Below are 19,788 nucleotides of genomic sequence, written 5' to 3' on the forward strand. Positions count from 1 at the left end.
TGAAGCTCGTTAGCAGGTGATGATTTTTAACAAAAAAATAATGAATATATGTATACCCAAAGCGTTGGGGATACGATATAGCTACAGATTGAACAAATGAGACCGTATTCAGCATGCAGCAATTTGTGGTTCTAGCAAAATATTTAGGTTTTATTTTCTAATCTCTGAAAATGTGTGGCTAAACGACCCAAAAAAAAAACTATAATAGCGAGTAGAGAGTATACCTAGAAGAGTACTCGAAGTAATAAAAGAAAAAGGTGGTGCTACTAGATATTATTTTTTTAAATTAAAAATCTGCAAAAATATTATTTTCACTTTTTTAAATTACATAAAACTACAAAAATATGAAAAATATTGTCTGGTCCAATTATTTTGTCACACCACTGAAAATATATAAGATAAAAATCCAAATACCGCATTCCTCTCCTCCGTTAAAGACACCCATTGATCTACCAATGATTGCTCTCGTTCTATATCACGCTCCGTTTTATCAGTCTTATTAATGATACGCTGAATTTGTGAATCGAGATATTGGCGCCGTCTCGTCAAAGCTTCGCCCCATTTTTCTCTCAAAACTGCCAGATCTTCCTCTTGATACGAGTCCAAAGGTTTTTGTAAACGCGACCTATAAATTTAGACATTTAAATACTTATAGAATCCGATGCATACAGTTTCACGTCTATATACATTACCTAACATTAACACTTCCAACTTCTATACTGTAAATATTCTGGCATATGATAGGCAACGTTCCCGAGTTGTGCACTGGTCGAACGCGAACTTGCAACCTCCTTTGTTGCCCTTGACGCAATTGATAAACGCCTCCCGTCGACACTTCATTTTTAACTTCGACGGGCGCGTATTCTCCTTGATCATTAAGCTCGTGAATTTCGACCCAAACTTGAATCTTACGAGTCAATTCGGCCCATCTATCGGCGAGACTGCGAGCTTTAGCCAATTGCCTTTGTTCTACTTCCCAACCTGGACGAGAGCGACTAAATCCGGCTGATCGATGACCCCAAACTTCAATGGATAAAGCTCCCTCTGCAGCATTAAATCAACATTAGTGATAATAAATAAATTAAGAATATATTGATAAATTAATCAATTAATCACCGATGCAGTGTTCTAGAAACTCTTCGTTCATCGGAACCGTAAAGTCTTTCTGATGCTCAAATTTAAACGTTAAATGCTGGGCATGACGAGGCGATATTGGAATGGCCGGTACTTCTGAATTAACTATAGGAGGGACTACTATCGGATCTGGGCAACCCCAGAACGAGTATTGGCAGAAAACGAAATGCGATAAAGATGGAGGTAAACCTGACGCTTGTTTAATAGAAACTCGACAAATGACCTGAAACAGTATAATTTAGATTAATTATCGATTATATTAAATTAATTTGATTATAAAAATACCTGTTGTGTACTAGGATCTGGCGGATCATCCTCGTATCTAGAATCTCGAGAGCTATCCGAAGCTGCTTCAGAAATTCTATCGACAGGGAACGATCCAGCAACACGACTTAATTCCACCTGTGTAATAAAATAAAATATTACATATAACATACTGATGCTTTCATATAAAAACAGATACATACTTGCAATCTTCCAGCTACTTCACCCTGTTGGCTTATGATGGGAGTATGATAATCTAATTTTACATTATGGAAAAGAGCTTCTAAAAATATGTTAGCCACACCGATTAAATTATGATTTTCTTGTGATTCATAAAACGGATCTGATGCTTTGTTTGCTGGTAAATCATCCTACAAATTAGCAGGAGATAAATAAATATATTCATATAGCTCATTAGAGTCAGTTATAAGACTTACCGTTTCTTGGTGAATTTCAGAAGGAGATTGATCTCTCTGTCGAAACTCTTCGTACATGTCTCTCATATCGATGAGCTTGTTTTCAAGCTTTTCCATCGACCATACTTGACCACCGTGTCCCATGCGACTTACCAATATTGCCGGTTCTGATACAAATGCTCCACGCTGAAACGATATTAACATGATTGTAATAATGCATCATTAATATAATATATATAATAATCTAAGCATACTTTTCTATTCGGACTTAAATTTGCAGGTGGAATTTGTAGCGTCACACTGAACTTCGTATTCCTTGACATTTCTTCAGCTAAAACATTAGCTTCTTGAACCAATGAATTAGCTTTAAGTATATCAGCTTTCAATTGTACTAAAGATCTTTTAAACGTTTCATCTCGTTCGGCGGCCCATTTTTCCATTCGCATCTGAGTCGTTGGTGTGCAAGGTGTCATTTTATCTAAAAAGTAAGATCATAATAAATTAAAATGCATTACAGAATGTAAAATAATATCATGATACGTACTGTAAGAACGGAGCGGATCATATGGTGTATAAGGCGCATACGGAGTTGACGGAGATAGTATATTGCGCAACTGCTGGAACTGTCGTTCGTATTCTTGTCTCTGTTTTTCTAATGCAACTGTAATTTAAACGCAAATTTTAGAGCAAAATCTAATGTGATATACCCATAATCTATTAAAAATATACCTTGCTTATCTTCTTCGTGTTGCTTTTCCAATCGAGATATAGCCGCTTGAATAGGGTCGTTAGTCAGCTCGTTCAGCATAATCTCATCTCTAGCAAAGTTGTAATCGATTTGTTGAGCGGGAGTTTGTGGTTCAGACGTTGCAGCTAAAGTTTACATAATAAACGTCATTATCGCATTTAAAAAAATCAATAAGTAAAATATAATACTCACAAACTGGTTTCGGACAATTGACCCTGAAGAAGTGATGATTACCCCACAATATCCTATCGCCGTGCTCCAGTGGCGTCCTCTCGGCGACGGGCGAACCGTTAACAAAGCACCTCGCTCCTGGCAACGGCTCTATCACTAATCCTCCGTCCACTATCAAAACCCAACAATGTTCGGGCTGTATTCCTAGACCAGACAGTTGGATGTCGGCTTGAGAATTGCGACTACCGACTAGCGTCCGATCTTTCAGATAATAAACGAGCAGTTCGTTCAAAGACGGATCTGCGTTTAAATTGACAAGATAATATTTATTCTTCTCGACTTTGATCCCACTAGCTTGGATGCTAATGCCCATTTTTTCAAGAGCTTGCTGCCTTTCGCTTTGTATTTTTTCTATATAATAATAAGATCATTATAAATAAATTATACAAGAAAAAATAAACAATCAACTTAATCTGATTTACCAGTTTTGACTAGTTTTTCCTCCCACGTTTGAGACATTTCCTTCATAAGATTTTCGCTCTGAGCGAGCTTCTCGTGTATATCCACACTTTTATCAATACCATCGCCAATTGGAGATGCCTTTTAAATTAAATAAAATTAGTCAAACTATACAAATAAATATAATAATATGCAACTTACAGTAGCATGCTTCAACATTTCCTTCAGCGCTTCCACTTCCTGTCTTAATTCTCTAATTATCCTAGCATTTGGATCTTCGTTCACCACAGCGTGATTAACAATTCGTTTAGCTCTATCAGCATATCTGAGAGTCGATAACGTCTCTTCATAATTATCGGCTGACGGCGATATCGTAGCAACCTTAAAATCAAACCACATTTATAAACCAATCTAATATACATATTTTAAAAATATTTAAAAAAAATACTTACCATCACAGTCTTACTGTTTCCACCTAGATTATCTTTGAGTAGCCACGTAAGTACAGAATCCCTATATGGGACAAACCTATCTTTATTTTTAGCAACTCCGGACGATTGATCGGCTAATTTAGAAATAACCAATCCTAGTGTTGTTAATGACTTATTTATATTCGATCCTTCTTTTAAACGGTCGCCGACTGCTCCCGTTTTAACCGCTCTTTCAGAACCGGCCAAATCCACCAGTGACATTCTCGACACTTTCTCGCCAGTGACGCCAGATCTTAAATCTATCAAAGTCTGGGTTAAAACTACTGAGAAGACGGCATGTGATCTGGACGACTCGCTGTTCATGTTGGTGGCGGCTACTGTTCTTGATTTGTTACCTTCCGCCATCAACGTATCAATGTCCTGCAATGAAAACATCATGATCATCAGTCATCATTTAAACGGTAACGGATTAGACAATTTGAATAAGTGTTTTAACCGAATCAATCAATCATTGCATTAAATTAATAAAAACAATTATACCCTCGCGCCCTAGCGTGACTTTAGTTAATCGACCTTCTTAAAAACTTACGAGATGGTCGATTTATATTTTAATTTCAGTATTATTATTATCAATTCCAATATTGTAGATAACATATTTTTTTACACAGAATAAAACTAGATATATGTAGATTTGTATGTTTGTACACGATTAACTTAAGAATGGATTATTCAATTTGTATGCGATTTTTTATATGCTGCGATTATTTATCAGAAAGAGTTTTAATACACAGAATGTTATGTATCGCCAGTTCAATAAAATATTGATATTATTTTCTAAAATCGAAACACGTGTGGATTCGAACATATCACCAATTAGTTGATAAACAAGAGCTGCTACTAATAACGCTGATATCAAATTCAAGAAAAAATATGTTTCTACTTAATTTTCAATTAAAAAGCGTCAATTACACTAAGGCGTTTTTTCGAAGAAACCCAAGCGAAAGATCGTCATATTAAAACAACCAAGAGCCAAAACTTCTTAAACCGTTTGAACCATTGAACCACTAAATAATACGTTTTTCACAACTAATATTTTTTCGGTATTTTTGTGGCCATCAAAAAGTGCAATGGTTTTATTTATACAAGGCCACCCGGGAGACTTACTAAATGCTAAATTAAAGGTGGCGTACATTAGAGAAGCGGGATTTGACAACACGGCGTAATTGGTATAAATGAGTATTTTTTTATTTGCTTTGACACTTGCTCACTCAAAGAGAACACACACATACATATTTGAAAAAGCAGCAGCATGAGCTCTTCAACAACAAGCAGCAACATGAGCTTTTTGACTCGACTGGCTACTACAACGACACCGTCGCCCTAATATGACACCTGAATTACATCTGTATATTAGCATAAATGATCTTTTGGTATTTAACATGCGACACCAAATCAAAACCAAAAAAAATGTTAAGTAAGAGAAGAGTATGAAAACTTCGCGAACTGGCACAGAGAGGGCAGCACTGGGCGCACAATAATATTTTTGTGAGGTTATGTGAACTAATATTAGTGTCTCTGCAAAGTTTTGGGTTCATCCAATAATTTTTGACTTTTGTGGAATTATAATAATATAATATAATATTCTATAATATAATATAATATTCTGAAACTTCATCTAAAATAGTCATTATCTTCACTACATTCATTCATTGTTGAAAGTTTAAAACATCCTTCTGGACTATTAATTTAAAAAAAGAGACTAATTTTAATATATAATTAACTAATAAATGATAAAACTATTTAAATGTAAGTACAGTTCAAATAAGAATGAATTACTGCAGAAATACACAAAATGTTCACAGCGATATGTCGCAACAGACTATTGTATCAAGCATTTGCTGCGTCTACCGAACGATCCTAAGCAGACCATTTTTTATTAATTCTAGATGTTGAATGAATATATATTTGGTCGTAGAACTTTTTTTAAACCATTACCTGAATTTTCCGAAATAAAAAAATAATAATAAAATAGATTTAATTTATTTAAGAAACAGCTTGAAAAAATGTCGAGCCCACCTCGACATTGGAGTTGCTGGTAAAAACAACCGATGTTTTGTCCACCTCGACATAAGAGTTCAACGGGTGAATTCCTGCAAATTATGTTTGGATACGAATTTCAAGAGTGGTAACGAAGCGTATAATAAAAAGCATCGCTTTAAACTAGCATTTTGTATACAAATTTATTAACACGAACCGGTTTAGTGCGCTTTTTTTAATCACGCAGTAGCATGAGCGCATACGGAGTGAGCAGGTTGCATTAGTCAACCCATTTTTATTATTTAAATTTATTATTTTATTTATTCAAAAATATTTTTTATTCAATTCCTGCAAATTATGCTTGGATACGAATTTTAAGAGTCGCGTCGAAGCGTATATTAAAAAAACACCGCTTCAAACTATCATTTTGTATTCAAATTTATTAACACGAAACGGTTTAGTGCGCGTTTTTGAGTCACGCAGTAGTATGAGCGCATACGGAGTGAACAGGTTGCATTAGTCAGACCATGAAGCTGGCAATTAATTTATTATTTTATTTATTCAAAGAAAAAAATATTTATTCCTACAAAGTATGCTTGGAAACGAATTTTAAGAGTCGCGTCGAAGCGTATATTAAAAAAACACCGCTTCAAACTAGCATTTTGTGTACAAATTTATTAACACGGACCGGTTTTTGAGTCTTGTCGAAGCAGGAGCGTTACTCATCGATCCTAGCTATCAAAACGTTAACAGACAGCAACCGCAATTAGTTAGCGTTTTAGCTGCATACTACCCGCAACTGCTAAACTTGAACGGCGATGTATAAACTATGTTAGTTGCAATAGAGAAATTCCCAAAGAGGCGAAGTACGCGAGTGCAAAGGTTAAAGTGATATTCTTTCTAACAAGCCAGATAAGATACGATATTACAAGGAAGAGACAATCACTGAAGGTAGGTTAGGCGTAGTAGGGGGCGCTTCCAAGGTAAAGATAAGGGTCGTAAGGAAGGGCGCACGGGTCGGAAGGAGACTCGAGATAGGGTTTTAGTAAGCACATAACAGGATTAGAGAGCGTGACGCAACTCAGAGCGCAACTCGATCGATAAAGAGAACCGAGTCGCGAAAGATCGATCTTGTAGTTTGATGGGAGGGTAAAAATGTATTTACAAGAAATGTCTCTGAGATGAATCGTCGTTGTTTGAGGGTTCATTATCCAAATTGCTTGTATACACTAAGCCGCAAAGAAACGGCAAGAAGACTAATGATTCACGTACCAGTAGATTTATTTCGGAGGTGTGTATTATTTCCGGCTCGCGTTGGGATAATAAAGGATTTTCCAAGTAACAACACTAATAAATATTTATCTGGTCGGCATTCTTAGATTAGAGTAGAGTAGAGTGATTTAAGATGCCGCAATGTAGAACGAGCTATCAATCATCGTCAAGGGTTAATATTAGTAGTGTTACATACTATATATAATACGAAGCAATTATAAAAATAATAAATAATTCAAACCTAATTGCCAAATTTATTGATTAAAAGTACAATTACATTTTAAATGTTAAACAACTAAAAGGTTAAGTGTTATCATTGTGGCGAAAGTCCAGCTGTTATAACTATTTCCGCACAAACGGATGAGCGAGCACATAAATTATTAACAACGTACGTTTTACATATTTTAACCCCAAAAACTACGTTAATATATATTACAGTACAATAACGTAACTAGAATATACAAATTAAAACGACCTCGTTCGCTTTACATCCATTACGTTATATAATATAATAATTTAAACGTAAAAGAACCCCGGCTTAAATCATATTAAATTTCGCGATTAAGCTTTTATGACGGCGGTAAAATTAAACCAGCTTTTTAACGGTCAGATATCCAAGTATTAACATGTTATAATAGAATTTGGTACTTGGTATTTACGCAATCATTATAAAGCATCAGATTAGGTACACTTAAAAATATTTTCGATATAATTCGTAAAAAAATAACATGCGTAAAATGACGCGCTCACTTCGTGTTTAAATATAAAGTGTTACTGACCTGATACGAAGTGACAGCCAACCTAGACAGTCCGTCCACGTAAGGTCCTAGAACCACGTGCTCCCGCACTTTGAGGGACTGCTTGTTGGTCCTGGGGTCCAACAGATCGTGCACCTTCTCATTGTAGATCTCCATGTATGACACTTCGACCTTGTAGGTCAGCTCGGGAGTCTGTCGCACGGCTATCTCGGCGAAAAGAGCGTCGCAGAGCCTCGGTATCACGCCCTTACAATCTTGGGCGCCCATCATGGTGTAAGACTTGCCGGAACCTGGCGAAGAAAATAATAACCATTAGAGCAGGGTCGGAGAATTGAATTTGCGACGGGCTATTATGCGAAGCCTCGCGAATTAACATACAAAAAGGTATAGAAAACAGCGAACCTCCTCGGCGCGGTTAATTCGGTAATTCAATTATTAAGAAAATCGCATTAACGTGTGTGTATATGTGTGTACGTTTATATTAAGATTTATAAGATACGGGATTTTTTTCGGTAATGCGTTATTTTCCCAGGGGCGTATTTGGTATATAAAACGTACGCAGAGCGAACAATGTCGCAGCGTCAGCTCAAAATTGATCATGAAAGTCGATTTAAATTATTTTATATAAGCACAATATACGTGATAAATTCAAAGTACTTTATTGAACTTTCGTCTTTTGAATAGCCCATTAAAAATAAGCTAGTTAACCATTTATAATTTAGAAATACGTTCAAAATTATTTAACAGACATTGTTTCTACTATTTTATTAAGGATTGACTTAAAAACCCGCAAAATTAAAGCAGATAAAAGTGACGTTCGTAATGAAGAAATGAGTCACTGATTAACTCGTACGAAAATTTTACGTTTAACGGTCGATAAATCTGGTGATTAAGAAGTGAAACTGCGCGCGTTGGGTGCTGAAAAAGTAAGCAAACCGAGATTCCAATCCGTCCGCATTAAAGCGAACTGAATTAGATGGTTGACAATTAAATTTGTGTTTTATTATACACATATTTTTATTAAATCATTAAATATATTCTGTGCCGTATTTTTTTAAATACTTTTCTTTTTAATTTTCAGAGTTTTAAATATATGTGATGGCCCTCGACTTTCACACATAATTGGTTCCTGAAAATGTGTGCGAATGTTGAATGTACGAAAGTCGAGGGAAGTAAAAAAAATTGAAATTGTGAATATTTTAAAATATTTATTTATCAAGTAAATATAAGATGTTTAAGAGGCGTTTAAGAGACACGTTTAGGTGGGGTTTGCGGGTGTTTCCTTTAAAAAATTATCAAGAGTTAACTGTTTTCCACTATTCTTTTCTTCATATAGTATTTTATAACATGCTATGTTTTTATTGATCGCCCCACGCACTTGAGATATGCGTTCTCCATTGGGATCACAATCATTCATAATATTTAAAAATTTGTCAAGGTGCGTGAAGGCTTCATTCATATTTTTCATTGTTAAAGAGTTTTCCAAAATAAACCTGTCTCATCTACATTAAACATTTGGCTAGAGGAATATTCTACATCTTCAATAATTTTGGATAATTAGGAAATATTTTTTTTGCAGCATCTTTATCCGCATTAGCCGATTCTCCAGTAAATTTAATATTATGAAAAGAATACCTCATTTTAAAATTGTAAAACCAACCGTTACTTGCTTGAAAAACCGTGTTAAAATATTTTTTTAATCTATCCTTCCAATCTTTGTGCAAACTAAGAGCTTTTGCTTGAATAATTGAAATACCTAGAGGGACATCTTTTTGATGTTGGTCATCGATCTACGATGACAAAGATTTTCCATTTCATCCATGTTTTGTTTTTGCTGTGTTTTTTTGGAAACATATCATTAAAGATTGTGGAAATATATTTTTATTTTCCACAATTTTGAACGTATTCTTTAATTATATTTTTATGTTGCAAAATGGAACATATCGTAGACCTGTTTCTATCATACGAACGTCCGATTGAAGCAAAAGATTCACCGCTATCAAAAAGTTTTTAAAAAAAATTGTTTTTTTTTTAAATGTGCGAAATAGCGAATTGTGCGAAAGTCGAACGTTCGAAAGTCGAGGGCCGCCTGTAGTCTACATAATTAACCAGTAGAAAGCGATAATCGAACAAATGTGCTTTACCAACACAAACAAAACAGAAATCGTCGTATTCAGAACAACCAAAAAAATTCGCCACTAAACTTCCTGAAACTGATGAACTTTTGTTCTTATTAGAAAATAATAACTTGTGGTATTTTCGTATTCGGAATTATCTTTAATCACTGCAACCAATACAACTTAACCGTTTGTTAAATACGAATAAATTCATATAAATTATATTTCTGACGATAAAATATGCTAGCGATCATTTGTAGGCTATAAATTGTTTATGCGATCAATTGACTGCTAGTGGTAAATGGCTGGCGGTGAATTGCGGGTGATAATTTTCCAGGTCCCCTTCGAATTATATATTGTATATAAATAAAACTCTTCTTGCGAACAAGACATGGGTCCTAAAAAATGTCATTAAAATAATTGGTATATTTTTACGATCGCAATATAAAAAATAATAATTAATTTACTTAACGGATACAAAAAATAATAAAACCAATTCAAGTAATAATACATTGGTAATATAATGAGATTTAATAAAACTTTTAGACCCAAAAAACAACAATAAGAAAAATGATTAATATTCGCAGCGTTAATTAGAAGGCGGGCACTCAAAGAAACGGAGAATTATATAATATAAATCAGAAAAGTTGTTATATTTTAATTTCTATAAACAATTCAAAACACGTATTCGTCTAAGTAAAATACAACTAAAAAAATCCACTTATATTATAATCGAAACAATCAAAGTTCAACCCGCCGATCAGAACAGAAATACTACACACACATGCGAAATCTTGCCGCATTGCGAAAAAAACAGCACAAACGTCAGTCAAACGCGCCAAAAGACAAAAACGCGATTTTATTGCCCCGTTCGTTAAAACCAACAGCACAATAGAACGATGAGATGAAGAAGAAAGGAATAATACTGATTTATTTTTACTTTAGCATAATTTAATATTTAGCTTATTGTGACGGTTAGTCAGGGTAAAAGGGAAAACGTTGAATATTCTATACAGTTTTTTTTTTGCTTTCGAGAGCCTGAAGTGCAAACATTTTCAGTTGCCGTTAAAATATACACAGCATATAAAGTATGAAAACGAATATTCAATTACTAATATTATATTGAGAGTAGGTCTTGTGAAAAACGAAAAACTAGAAAATCTACTTTATCGAAAATATGAATCATATGGTTTTGTAAATGATATTCTATACATGTACACATTTTTTAAATTATAACTATTCAAATTGATATCGATTGCTACGATTTCAATATACGCAAAACCTTTTCAGTGATATACATTTTTCTTTCGCTACCCGAATAACCGGGAATGTAATAAAATTTGTTTGAGGCGTACTGATTTAGAATTTATCTCGTGGAGGTTTCGTGAAACATCCCAGTGGTATTTTTAGCGTCCAATCTGATTTAACTTTGTGCGTCGAGCTGCGTAAGAATTCACCAATTAAAACCTCGAGAGATATTGAAACTGAAATTATGACGTTAAACATCATGTTGAATTTAAAGTTGCAAATAATGCGTATCTGTGCTACGCACGTGTTCAAGTCCCAGCAGGGTCTAGAATTTTTAATTTGAACGAGGCGATAAATTTTAAGACGGCCAACCCTGCCGTAGCGCAGAAGTTACGGCGCTGCTGTGTAATAAAGACCGTGGGCTAGCCAGGATGACCATTAGGGGGATGTTCCCTTGTAATAAGGTCACAGGAAAGCTATTTTCATTTTTTGCTTAAATAATATAGTATACGGACATTTTAGCAGTTGGAGAATGTACAACAGCGGCAGTGTTAGACTAAATTATTCCGTTGAGGTTTGACGCTTTTTTTTAAACTCATTATTTTGTAGACCCATGAAGTTGCTCGGACAGATGCCCTAAATTGTATCAATCAATAATATGAAAACTACAGTTTAGTAACATACAATTGCATAAAACAATTATGCACAGAACTTACCAAAAGACGCAGTTAAATTAACATTAAAGCGCGATAAATTTATAAATGTAATAATGACAGTTAGAAGCTCTAAGGAACGAGACAAAATAATTGCATAAAAACATGCTATATAAACTAGAACATATAGTCAACATTCGACATTAAAATTAAAAGATTTGAAAAACTATGACTAAGTGTAGGTACATCAGAACCAGATTCCTACTTTCACGAGGCCACCATCAGCAGTGATTCAACAAATATTTATAAACAATTTTTATCGTCGGCTCATAATAATGTGAATTTACTTATTTGTAATAATAAAAATAATGTACAACGAGGTTGCGGACTAAATTAGTTAATCACACAAGTGAAATATACAAAAAAAATCTTCAAATAAGACAAAAACGCAAATAGTATAAAAAAAACAATGAAACTTTAACAAGTAAACGAGGTAGCTAATCGAGTGTCATTTGTAGTAAACTGTGTAAGGGCTAATTAAATGTGGGTATTTTTTTATTTGTGAGTACCTTTTTCTTGAAGACTTTTTTTATATTGTATTTATACAAAATGTTCATTTGTAACCACCATCACTTAATTGTAGCACAAAAAACTACGAGAAGCTGTTCCAATTACTGTTATATATATACATATGCATGTTTATGTATGAATACGTGTTTTTGTGCCACGGCAAACTGCTTTCAAGAAAAAATAGATAAGGCGCGACTCATCGTCGGTAATTTCGACAGTAAAGTTTTGGTTCCAAGAACCCCCTTCCTTCCGCCAGACACTAAAGATAACCCCCCGTTTCACTATTATTAACCTTTTGCCTTTCAGAAAAATAGTGACAAAATTTATTGATACGGGAATGCAAGTGGACCTCGTATATATTGATTTTGAAAAGATTTTTCATAGATTATTAGCACAAATATTTGAGCGATCGTAAGACAGTTCATAACCAATAGCGACTGATTGTGAAATAAATATTTCACCCCTTCGGAGATTCAAGGGTGCAACTTGAGCCCTTTGCTCTTCACGTTATTTATTAATGACATAAATACGACAGTTATAAATTATAGTTTTCTTCTGTAAGCCGATGATTTAAAATTGTTTAAATGCATTCGATCTGTTGTGGATTCTTTTTCTCTATAGAATGATTTAAAATCTTTATGGAGATTTACTTCTATTGAACGTTTTAGCTAAAGAAACTTGCACTAAGGATCTCTCGTTTTCGAGAGCAAGCGGAGGTTCTCTCTACACGTAAGCGACATCTGCGAAAAAAAATTCAAGAAGCTCGGATTGTTACGAGCGTTTCACACCGACGAACTGTCAGTTATTCGTGTCACTTTGGTTCGCACGATTCTTAAATCAGTATGTATAATTTGGAATCCCCGAATAACCAAGTACTCCAGCTTAACCAAAAAAGTTTAGAAAAGGTTCTTGAAATTTCATTGTAAGAAAAAAATGGTTATTATCTGATGCAATGCCTTGATTATGCAGATTAATTCAATTCGAGTTTCATATGTTGGCAACACTGTAAATCAGACAGCTGTCAATAACAACGCGTGTTCAAAGTGTCAAATGTTAGTTTGAAACAACACTTTTACGAAATAGATCGCTTACCCTCTGCTCAGCGCTTTAAAATTATTCAATTATTTTACAGAAATAACAATTCTGTACGAACTGTGTATTGAAATTTACAGGAAGATTATAGCAAATTTCATCGACCTACTGAGCGAACGATTCACAACGCAGTGAAAAAATTTAAAGAGACTGGAAGCGTTGGAGTAAGGGTAAGACATCATCATGACGCCCGTTTAGCCGGGAATATTGCTGCTGTAAGTGAAAATGTGGCCGTGTTGGCGTTCGCAGCTTTTAAGTTTATTTTATGTCTCCCTTTGGTGCATTTTGCATATGGACTTACACCTACACCCATATAATATTCAGACAATACAAGAACTGAAGCCCAGAGATCATAGACAGCGAATAATTTACGCAGATTGGGGGCTAGAGCAGCAGTAAATTGATCTTGGAAGGAAAATCTTTGTGATTTACAAAAGATCATTGCATGCCCAAAAAGTTACTGTTTGGTGCGCATTGTGGTCAGGCGGCGTCATTGGGCCTTACTTTTTTTTTTTTTTCGAAAAAAAATCAAGGTCGGACTGTATCAAGCAATGGTGAGCGCTATAGGCGCATGATAACCGATTAATTTTGGCACGAAATCGAAGATAATAATGTGGAAGACGGCGCAAGATGCTTTGCGTGAAAAGTTCACAGGTTGCATTATTTCAAGATATGCTTAAATTTGTGGGCTTTTTTAAAAAATCGGAAATTGAAGTTAGATCACTCTTTATTAGTTTATCATGACGCATTAAATCTTTAAAGCCATCATCTCATTGACTGTCACATCTTTGAAATCGCTAGTATCGATACTGTCAACTCACGCCGTTTTTATAATACATATCAGATTTTTTGTCTGTAAAACCAGACTTTTACACAGATACGACCTGCTGATAATAACAATATTGGATATATATATATAAAAAAAATACTATTCTTTTGAAGTTCTTAATCTTACATTATTGTGGAAATAAGCGAAAACCAATTACTTGATTCGAAACTCAAAGAACCTAAATTCAATTTCATTTACGCATATTCCGCGAAAAATATCCAAAAAAACACTTAGCGAGAACGCTGTCGTCAAAGCAATTATCGCAAATCAGATTTTTGTTTCACGCTAGAAATTGCGCGCCTCGCGTTAAATTGAGCTGAAAACTTCCCTCAAAAGAAACTCGCGCATAACTCATACATACATGTTTAAAAGGTAACCGCATTCGACACAAAGAAGGCTCCGTCTACGTTACTGTATCAAAAGACAAACAGACCGAACGGAGAAGTTCGAGCCGCCATTCAGCCGGTGTATGAAAGGTTTCCCAAGATCGATACGCAGAAAGGATCGCACACACGCGGAAAGGCTAAATAAAATTTCAGCTGGCAAAGGTCCAAGGTTGGAGGAAGACATTAATGAATTTGCAACGCGATTGTGTGTAGTACGCGAGCATTCTGTGAAGCGAACCGAACGGGTTGAGCCCCGGACGAGAGCGACGGGCAGGATTACGGCCGACGAATGGGGTATTAACGGATTTGGAGCTGTGACTTGTGTGTTCGTAGTACGCGATATGCACTACGTGTATCGCGGAAGTACTAAATGGACCGAAACGTATAATCGGTTCGTATGATGATTATCTGATAAATTATGAGAGCACCCTAAGACCTAGGAATAGTCTTTTCACATAAGAAACGACCTTTGTTTCAATTGTGGCCGTTTTAATTAGACTGATATTATAATCCAGATAAGTCAAGTGTTATCCCAGCTTTCTCTAATTCATGCAGGACGTAACTGTTGTAATTTTAATCAAAAGTTGTATAACCCGATCTATATGTTATATTATTAAGAATCACATTAAAATTGACGTCTCAATAAATAAAACTTTTAATCAAGTCCCGAAGGGACATTTAACTTGGTGTCTGTAATTCTGAATAACCCGAACTGAATAACCAAACACGAACTATCACCTAGGGCGGCGAATCGAAGTTGTTCAGTTCACTTCTAAAAGTTATTTAATAGAGTTACTAGTCTTAAACAAAGCGGCTAGAGCTGAATTTCTGCTATCAACTTGAACGTCGATTATACAATAAACGCCACATTTTCCACTACATATGTATATGATAAGATAAATTAAATCATACTGTCTCACATTTAAAAATAAATATAATATATATGTTTCAGTATTACAGTGTTATTATCAACATTTATACATGGAACACATTTTAATAACCGGATGACATTCGGAAGCTTACAAATTAATTTCGCTTTCGTACTAAGGCACCGAGGAGGTTTAAGATTAAAGGTGTAATTAAATTTTACGAGCTATCATTACATAAACGTGTATATTATTTAACCAAATTAATAAAGATTCAGAAAACTCAGTTTTATATCATAAATAAAGGTGAAATTAAAAAATAAAAATAATTATGCAGTTGATTTGATTATTAAAATTAAAACGATATTTTAAAACTTTTTATTTTAAATTATAGCTTGAATATTTTACTTGAGATGCTAAATTGTTGTTAGCTTTTGTAGTCACTGAAGTATCTCATTATTAAATATTTTTATATACTCAATGTGTACGACCCAGTACGATTTGAATTAATCATCACGATATTCATCCGTGAGATTAAGAAAATCTAGGAAAACCTAATTTGCAATAATCGATCGAAATTATTATTATGCGATCTCACAGACATGATGGAAATTTAAAAACACAAAAGTTCATATGGGATTTGAACCTAGATTTTTTGGGTATTAGTCACCACTAGTTTAGATGCTGGTTAATTTAAAATTCAATATTTCTACGTTTTGCTAATGACCTTTAAGTATTTCATAAAATCGATTGCATTAAAATTGGATTAGAAAATCCTTGTGTTGTCATTCTCTAATCGTTTACCGTTCTTAATCAAGAAATGTAACACGCTTCGTCGCACTGACTTCATATCCAATTTGGGTGATTAAAACATTTTATTCTACGGGTCTCGGGGAAATTTTGTTTTTTTACGTCTATGCGTTAACATTTTTTAACGCATTTTCCGTGCGACGAAAATTGTTATTAGTGACATGTGTTAAGAAAAACATTACTACAAAAAAAAATATGAACGTCACTCAGTTTTTATAAATATCTGTGCATTCTCTGCCGTTTTCCTCTCCATATGAATCTATTGGTAATCTATTTATTAAAGACCATATTTATATCTCTAAACTATTTTTGTTCTTGATTATATAAAAAATTACAATAAAAACTTTTATAAAAAAATGTAATTTATAAGAAAAATCATTTAAATCCGATGTAAATTGAAGGTGCTAGAAATATTTTAGCGAAACACTAATAAAATTCCTCTATGCCCGAAAAATCGCTAGCTTTTATGTAATAGCGTTCCTGTGCAATCAAGTGTTAACTTCAAGCGAGTTACAGATTCCATCTGCATATAGAAAACAATTACAGTAAATCTTTAAAACATTAAGATTTGTTCTTAGCTATTTTCGTAAAATAAATAGTTCGAATGCATTGTGCGCCTTGTATTACATTGTATATTTCCAAATAATAGTTAAGTATAAAAATATTTTATTTATTATTACAAGTGAATAAAAATACTATTAATTTTTGTTTCCCGTTAAAATTCTTCAAGGCTATATTCATACCTCTAGTCACGATGACATGTACACTCAAAAATGATTTTTCTAAGCTACACCGAGAAGAAAAATAACTCCATTTTTGAGTGTCTGTTCTTAGTCAGCTGTCTACGGTAAGCGAATTCCCAATATACACGCGTTAGAGCGCCACAGTGACGTCACGATGACGTTTCACGCCGGCGCCTAAATCAGTTCCACAAATACTCACAGGCGTCGCTTCATACGCCGCTGCGATCGCGGGATCAGTTGGTCATAGATTGGATGATGCTGGACAATTACAAGATATACCGAAATGAGAACAAATCAATACAATATCATTAAAAAAAGGTTAAGTTGTTTGGTTCTATAGTAATAGTTGGAGCGAGCGGTAGCGAGGCGCCTCCAAGACGATGCTAGAAAGAGACGCGAGATGTGACGTCGACATGGCGCCCTAATGCATGCTTTATGGAATGCGCCTAGGGTAAGCTTCATAAGATTCCCATGTCATCTAGACGAAGTACCGTTATACGAAAGAGCATGCTTTATCTCTTTCCTCGTTGCATGCGACACCACTCCCACTTTTATTTCTATGGGATCGGCGTCAGTTCTGGATTGTTAAATGAATAAATTTGATTAATCTACAATACCACTAACTTCATTCAATTTTACTACTTATGTATCTGATTTTTTTAATTTTGTGCAGAATTTTAACGATATTTTAAATAAATATAATTATTATAGTCATTATTAAATGTATTCCTATTATTTTTGTTTCCAAAATCAATAAAATATTTATATTTATTATAATAAAAGAGCATTATTATATAATAAAAATAAAATGGTAAATATTCCTTTAGAAGCACAGGGTAACACCCCTACGGTGTATGGCTGAGAGGCAAATAGTAGTGGATTCTTATTAGAATGTAACGGTAAACCGTCGAGCTCGATAGGGAATCTTATGATGCTTACGGTAAGTTTTATTTTCGAATTTGAGTGCCGAGTGGTGTGACTTGAAAAGCTAGTAACAGTTTATTTTCATTTACCACAATAAATAGAGAAATCTAGATGTCAGTATCAGGCGGCGGAGTTTTCAGCAGTGTGGGTTTTTATAGTTTGTGGTTATTGTGCAATACTGCACGATTTATATTTATATTGTTGCGCCAAAGCCTCTTGCCGAAATAAGGTCTCTTTCTTTGTTGAAGTTTGTGGTCTAAATTAATTATGATTAATGCGACAACATTAAACAAAGCGAAAAGAAATGTCATTTTTTGAACGTATTGTTTAGAAGCTAGCTAAAATCAGATAATCAGCAAAACGATCATAAAACTTGGTTGTCTACAACAGTAAAAAAATCATGTGAAAAACAAGAAATTCGAGTGAGGTATTGTGTTTAATTAACAAGATTGAAGATCAGTTTTTGATAAATAATCAACGATGGATTCTGCAGAAGGATAATGCGAGACTAGATAATTTATCCCTGAGCATCGTATGTATTTTTTACACTATTTAATGAAAGCATAGTGTCTTGGTTTTACTGTATTTGAGTCCTGATTGACCCAAAAACGCGATTGATCTAGGACTTATCACCTACTTAGAATTTTCATGTGAAAGCTTCGTTTCTAGCCCAGAACTTTTGATATATATTTTACCCAAAATATACCGTACTTTAAAAACATATTCATTCATTGTTTCCGAGTCCTTATTTGAGGAAATAGATACGATTCGAACTACCGCCGATCAAAAGGGAGGAAAAGGCTCAAAACCCAAAACGCCGCCGCCTATAGCGCAAAATATGGAGGCATAAATTCCATCCTCCGTGCATTCGGAGACTCATCTCGTATCGATTCTCGCATCAGCGTATTTCTCGTATAATATTTTATCTTTCTTTCAAATCCGGTCTCAGATTTACGTGGGATTCAATCTGTATTGATATGTGCTCTTTCGCGAACAAGGCTGGAATCGGAAAACGTCACTGATTGAAAATCCGATACTACAGCTGCGGTATCGGGGTGTTTGACATCCGTGCGATCGTTTACCTAACGCGTGTTTACAATAATATAATAAAAATAATATTTTAAGAAACTTTATAGAATTAAATGTACATACAGTACACGACCTAAAACTATCCAAACAAATCTAGGCTGAGGGGACAGGGTGCGGCCGAGAGTTATGTTGGTCGAGTTGCCCAAATAAGTTATGTAATGTTTATTTTCAAAAAGGTTGTCGGATCATACCGCATCCTGACGATTAAATAAAATGGGTTCAACAAGTGGTCACGTACTTGTACTGTTGTGACTCATTTCCATTTATCAATTTATCAGTTACGTCCTGAATTGCCCAACGGCAGTGATAATAACGAGCGTATGAAAAGAGGTTCGCAATATGAAATACGGCGCCATTGTCACTAAAACAAAAACAAACAAAAACAAAAAACGGTGCTTTGTTTGAGGTTTTTCTTTATTGCGGCGAAGCGTCTATTAATCATTTTTTATGCGTTCGTCGTCAGATTTTCCATTATTTATAAATTTATGAATTTATCGCGGGGCGAATCGCAACTTTAAATTATCTTCTTCTGTATGTGTATTATATCATATAATATAATATTATGGTAATAAATATAAATAACAATATGAAGCGAAACTTCACACCGTACACACTCATATAACGCCATATTTTATGATGTGTGCTATACATTTTCAATATTGAGGTTTTCTTTCTCAAAAAGTATGGTATAAGTATATTTATAATGTATAATTTTGAGGTATTTTATTTTCTTCGCTATTTTATTTTTATAAAACACGTACGTTCTAACGT

General features: G+C 34.3%; 1 protein-coding gene across 3 annotated transcripts in view; it reads right to left on the minus strand.

The window, feature by feature from the left end:
* Positions 1 to 19,788, minus strand: part of Khc-73 (Kinesin heavy chain 73) — a 135,283-nt gene that overhangs the window by 11,931 nt on the left and 103,564 nt on the right. For all 3 annotated transcript variants that reach the window (XM_088205019.1, XM_088205018.1, XM_088205020.1), the window contains exons 4-17: positions 7,712 to 7,980; positions 3,645 to 4,043; positions 3,394 to 3,573; positions 3,216 to 3,333; positions 2,755 to 3,144; positions 2,544 to 2,687; positions 2,359 to 2,475; positions 2,069 to 2,292; positions 1,836 to 2,000; positions 1,602 to 1,769; positions 1,420 to 1,536; positions 1,117 to 1,357; positions 693 to 1,044; positions 415 to 625 (exon numbers count right to left, since the gene is read on the minus strand). In XM_088205019.1, coding sequence (XP_088061145.1) covers positions 415 to 625; positions 693 to 1,044; positions 1,117 to 1,357; positions 1,420 to 1,536; positions 1,602 to 1,769; positions 1,836 to 2,000; positions 2,069 to 2,292; positions 2,359 to 2,475; positions 2,544 to 2,687; positions 2,755 to 3,144; positions 3,216 to 3,333; positions 3,394 to 3,573; positions 3,645 to 4,043; positions 7,712 to 7,980 — 3,095 coding nt within the window. The remainder of the gene's footprint in view (positions 1 to 414; positions 626 to 692; positions 1,045 to 1,116; positions 1,358 to 1,419; positions 1,537 to 1,601; positions 1,770 to 1,835; positions 2,001 to 2,068; positions 2,293 to 2,358; positions 2,476 to 2,543; positions 2,688 to 2,754; positions 3,145 to 3,215; positions 3,334 to 3,393; positions 3,574 to 3,644; positions 4,044 to 7,711; positions 7,981 to 19,788) is intronic.

The sequence above is a fragment of the Plectrocnemia conspersa genome, unplaced genomic scaffold (assembly GCF_051122295.1).
Source record: "Plectrocnemia conspersa isolate PC_06_02 unplaced genomic scaffold, ASM5112229v1 ptg000002l, whole genome shotgun sequence".
NCBI lineage: Eukaryota > Metazoa > Arthropoda > Insecta > Trichoptera > Polycentropodidae > Plectrocnemia > Plectrocnemia conspersa.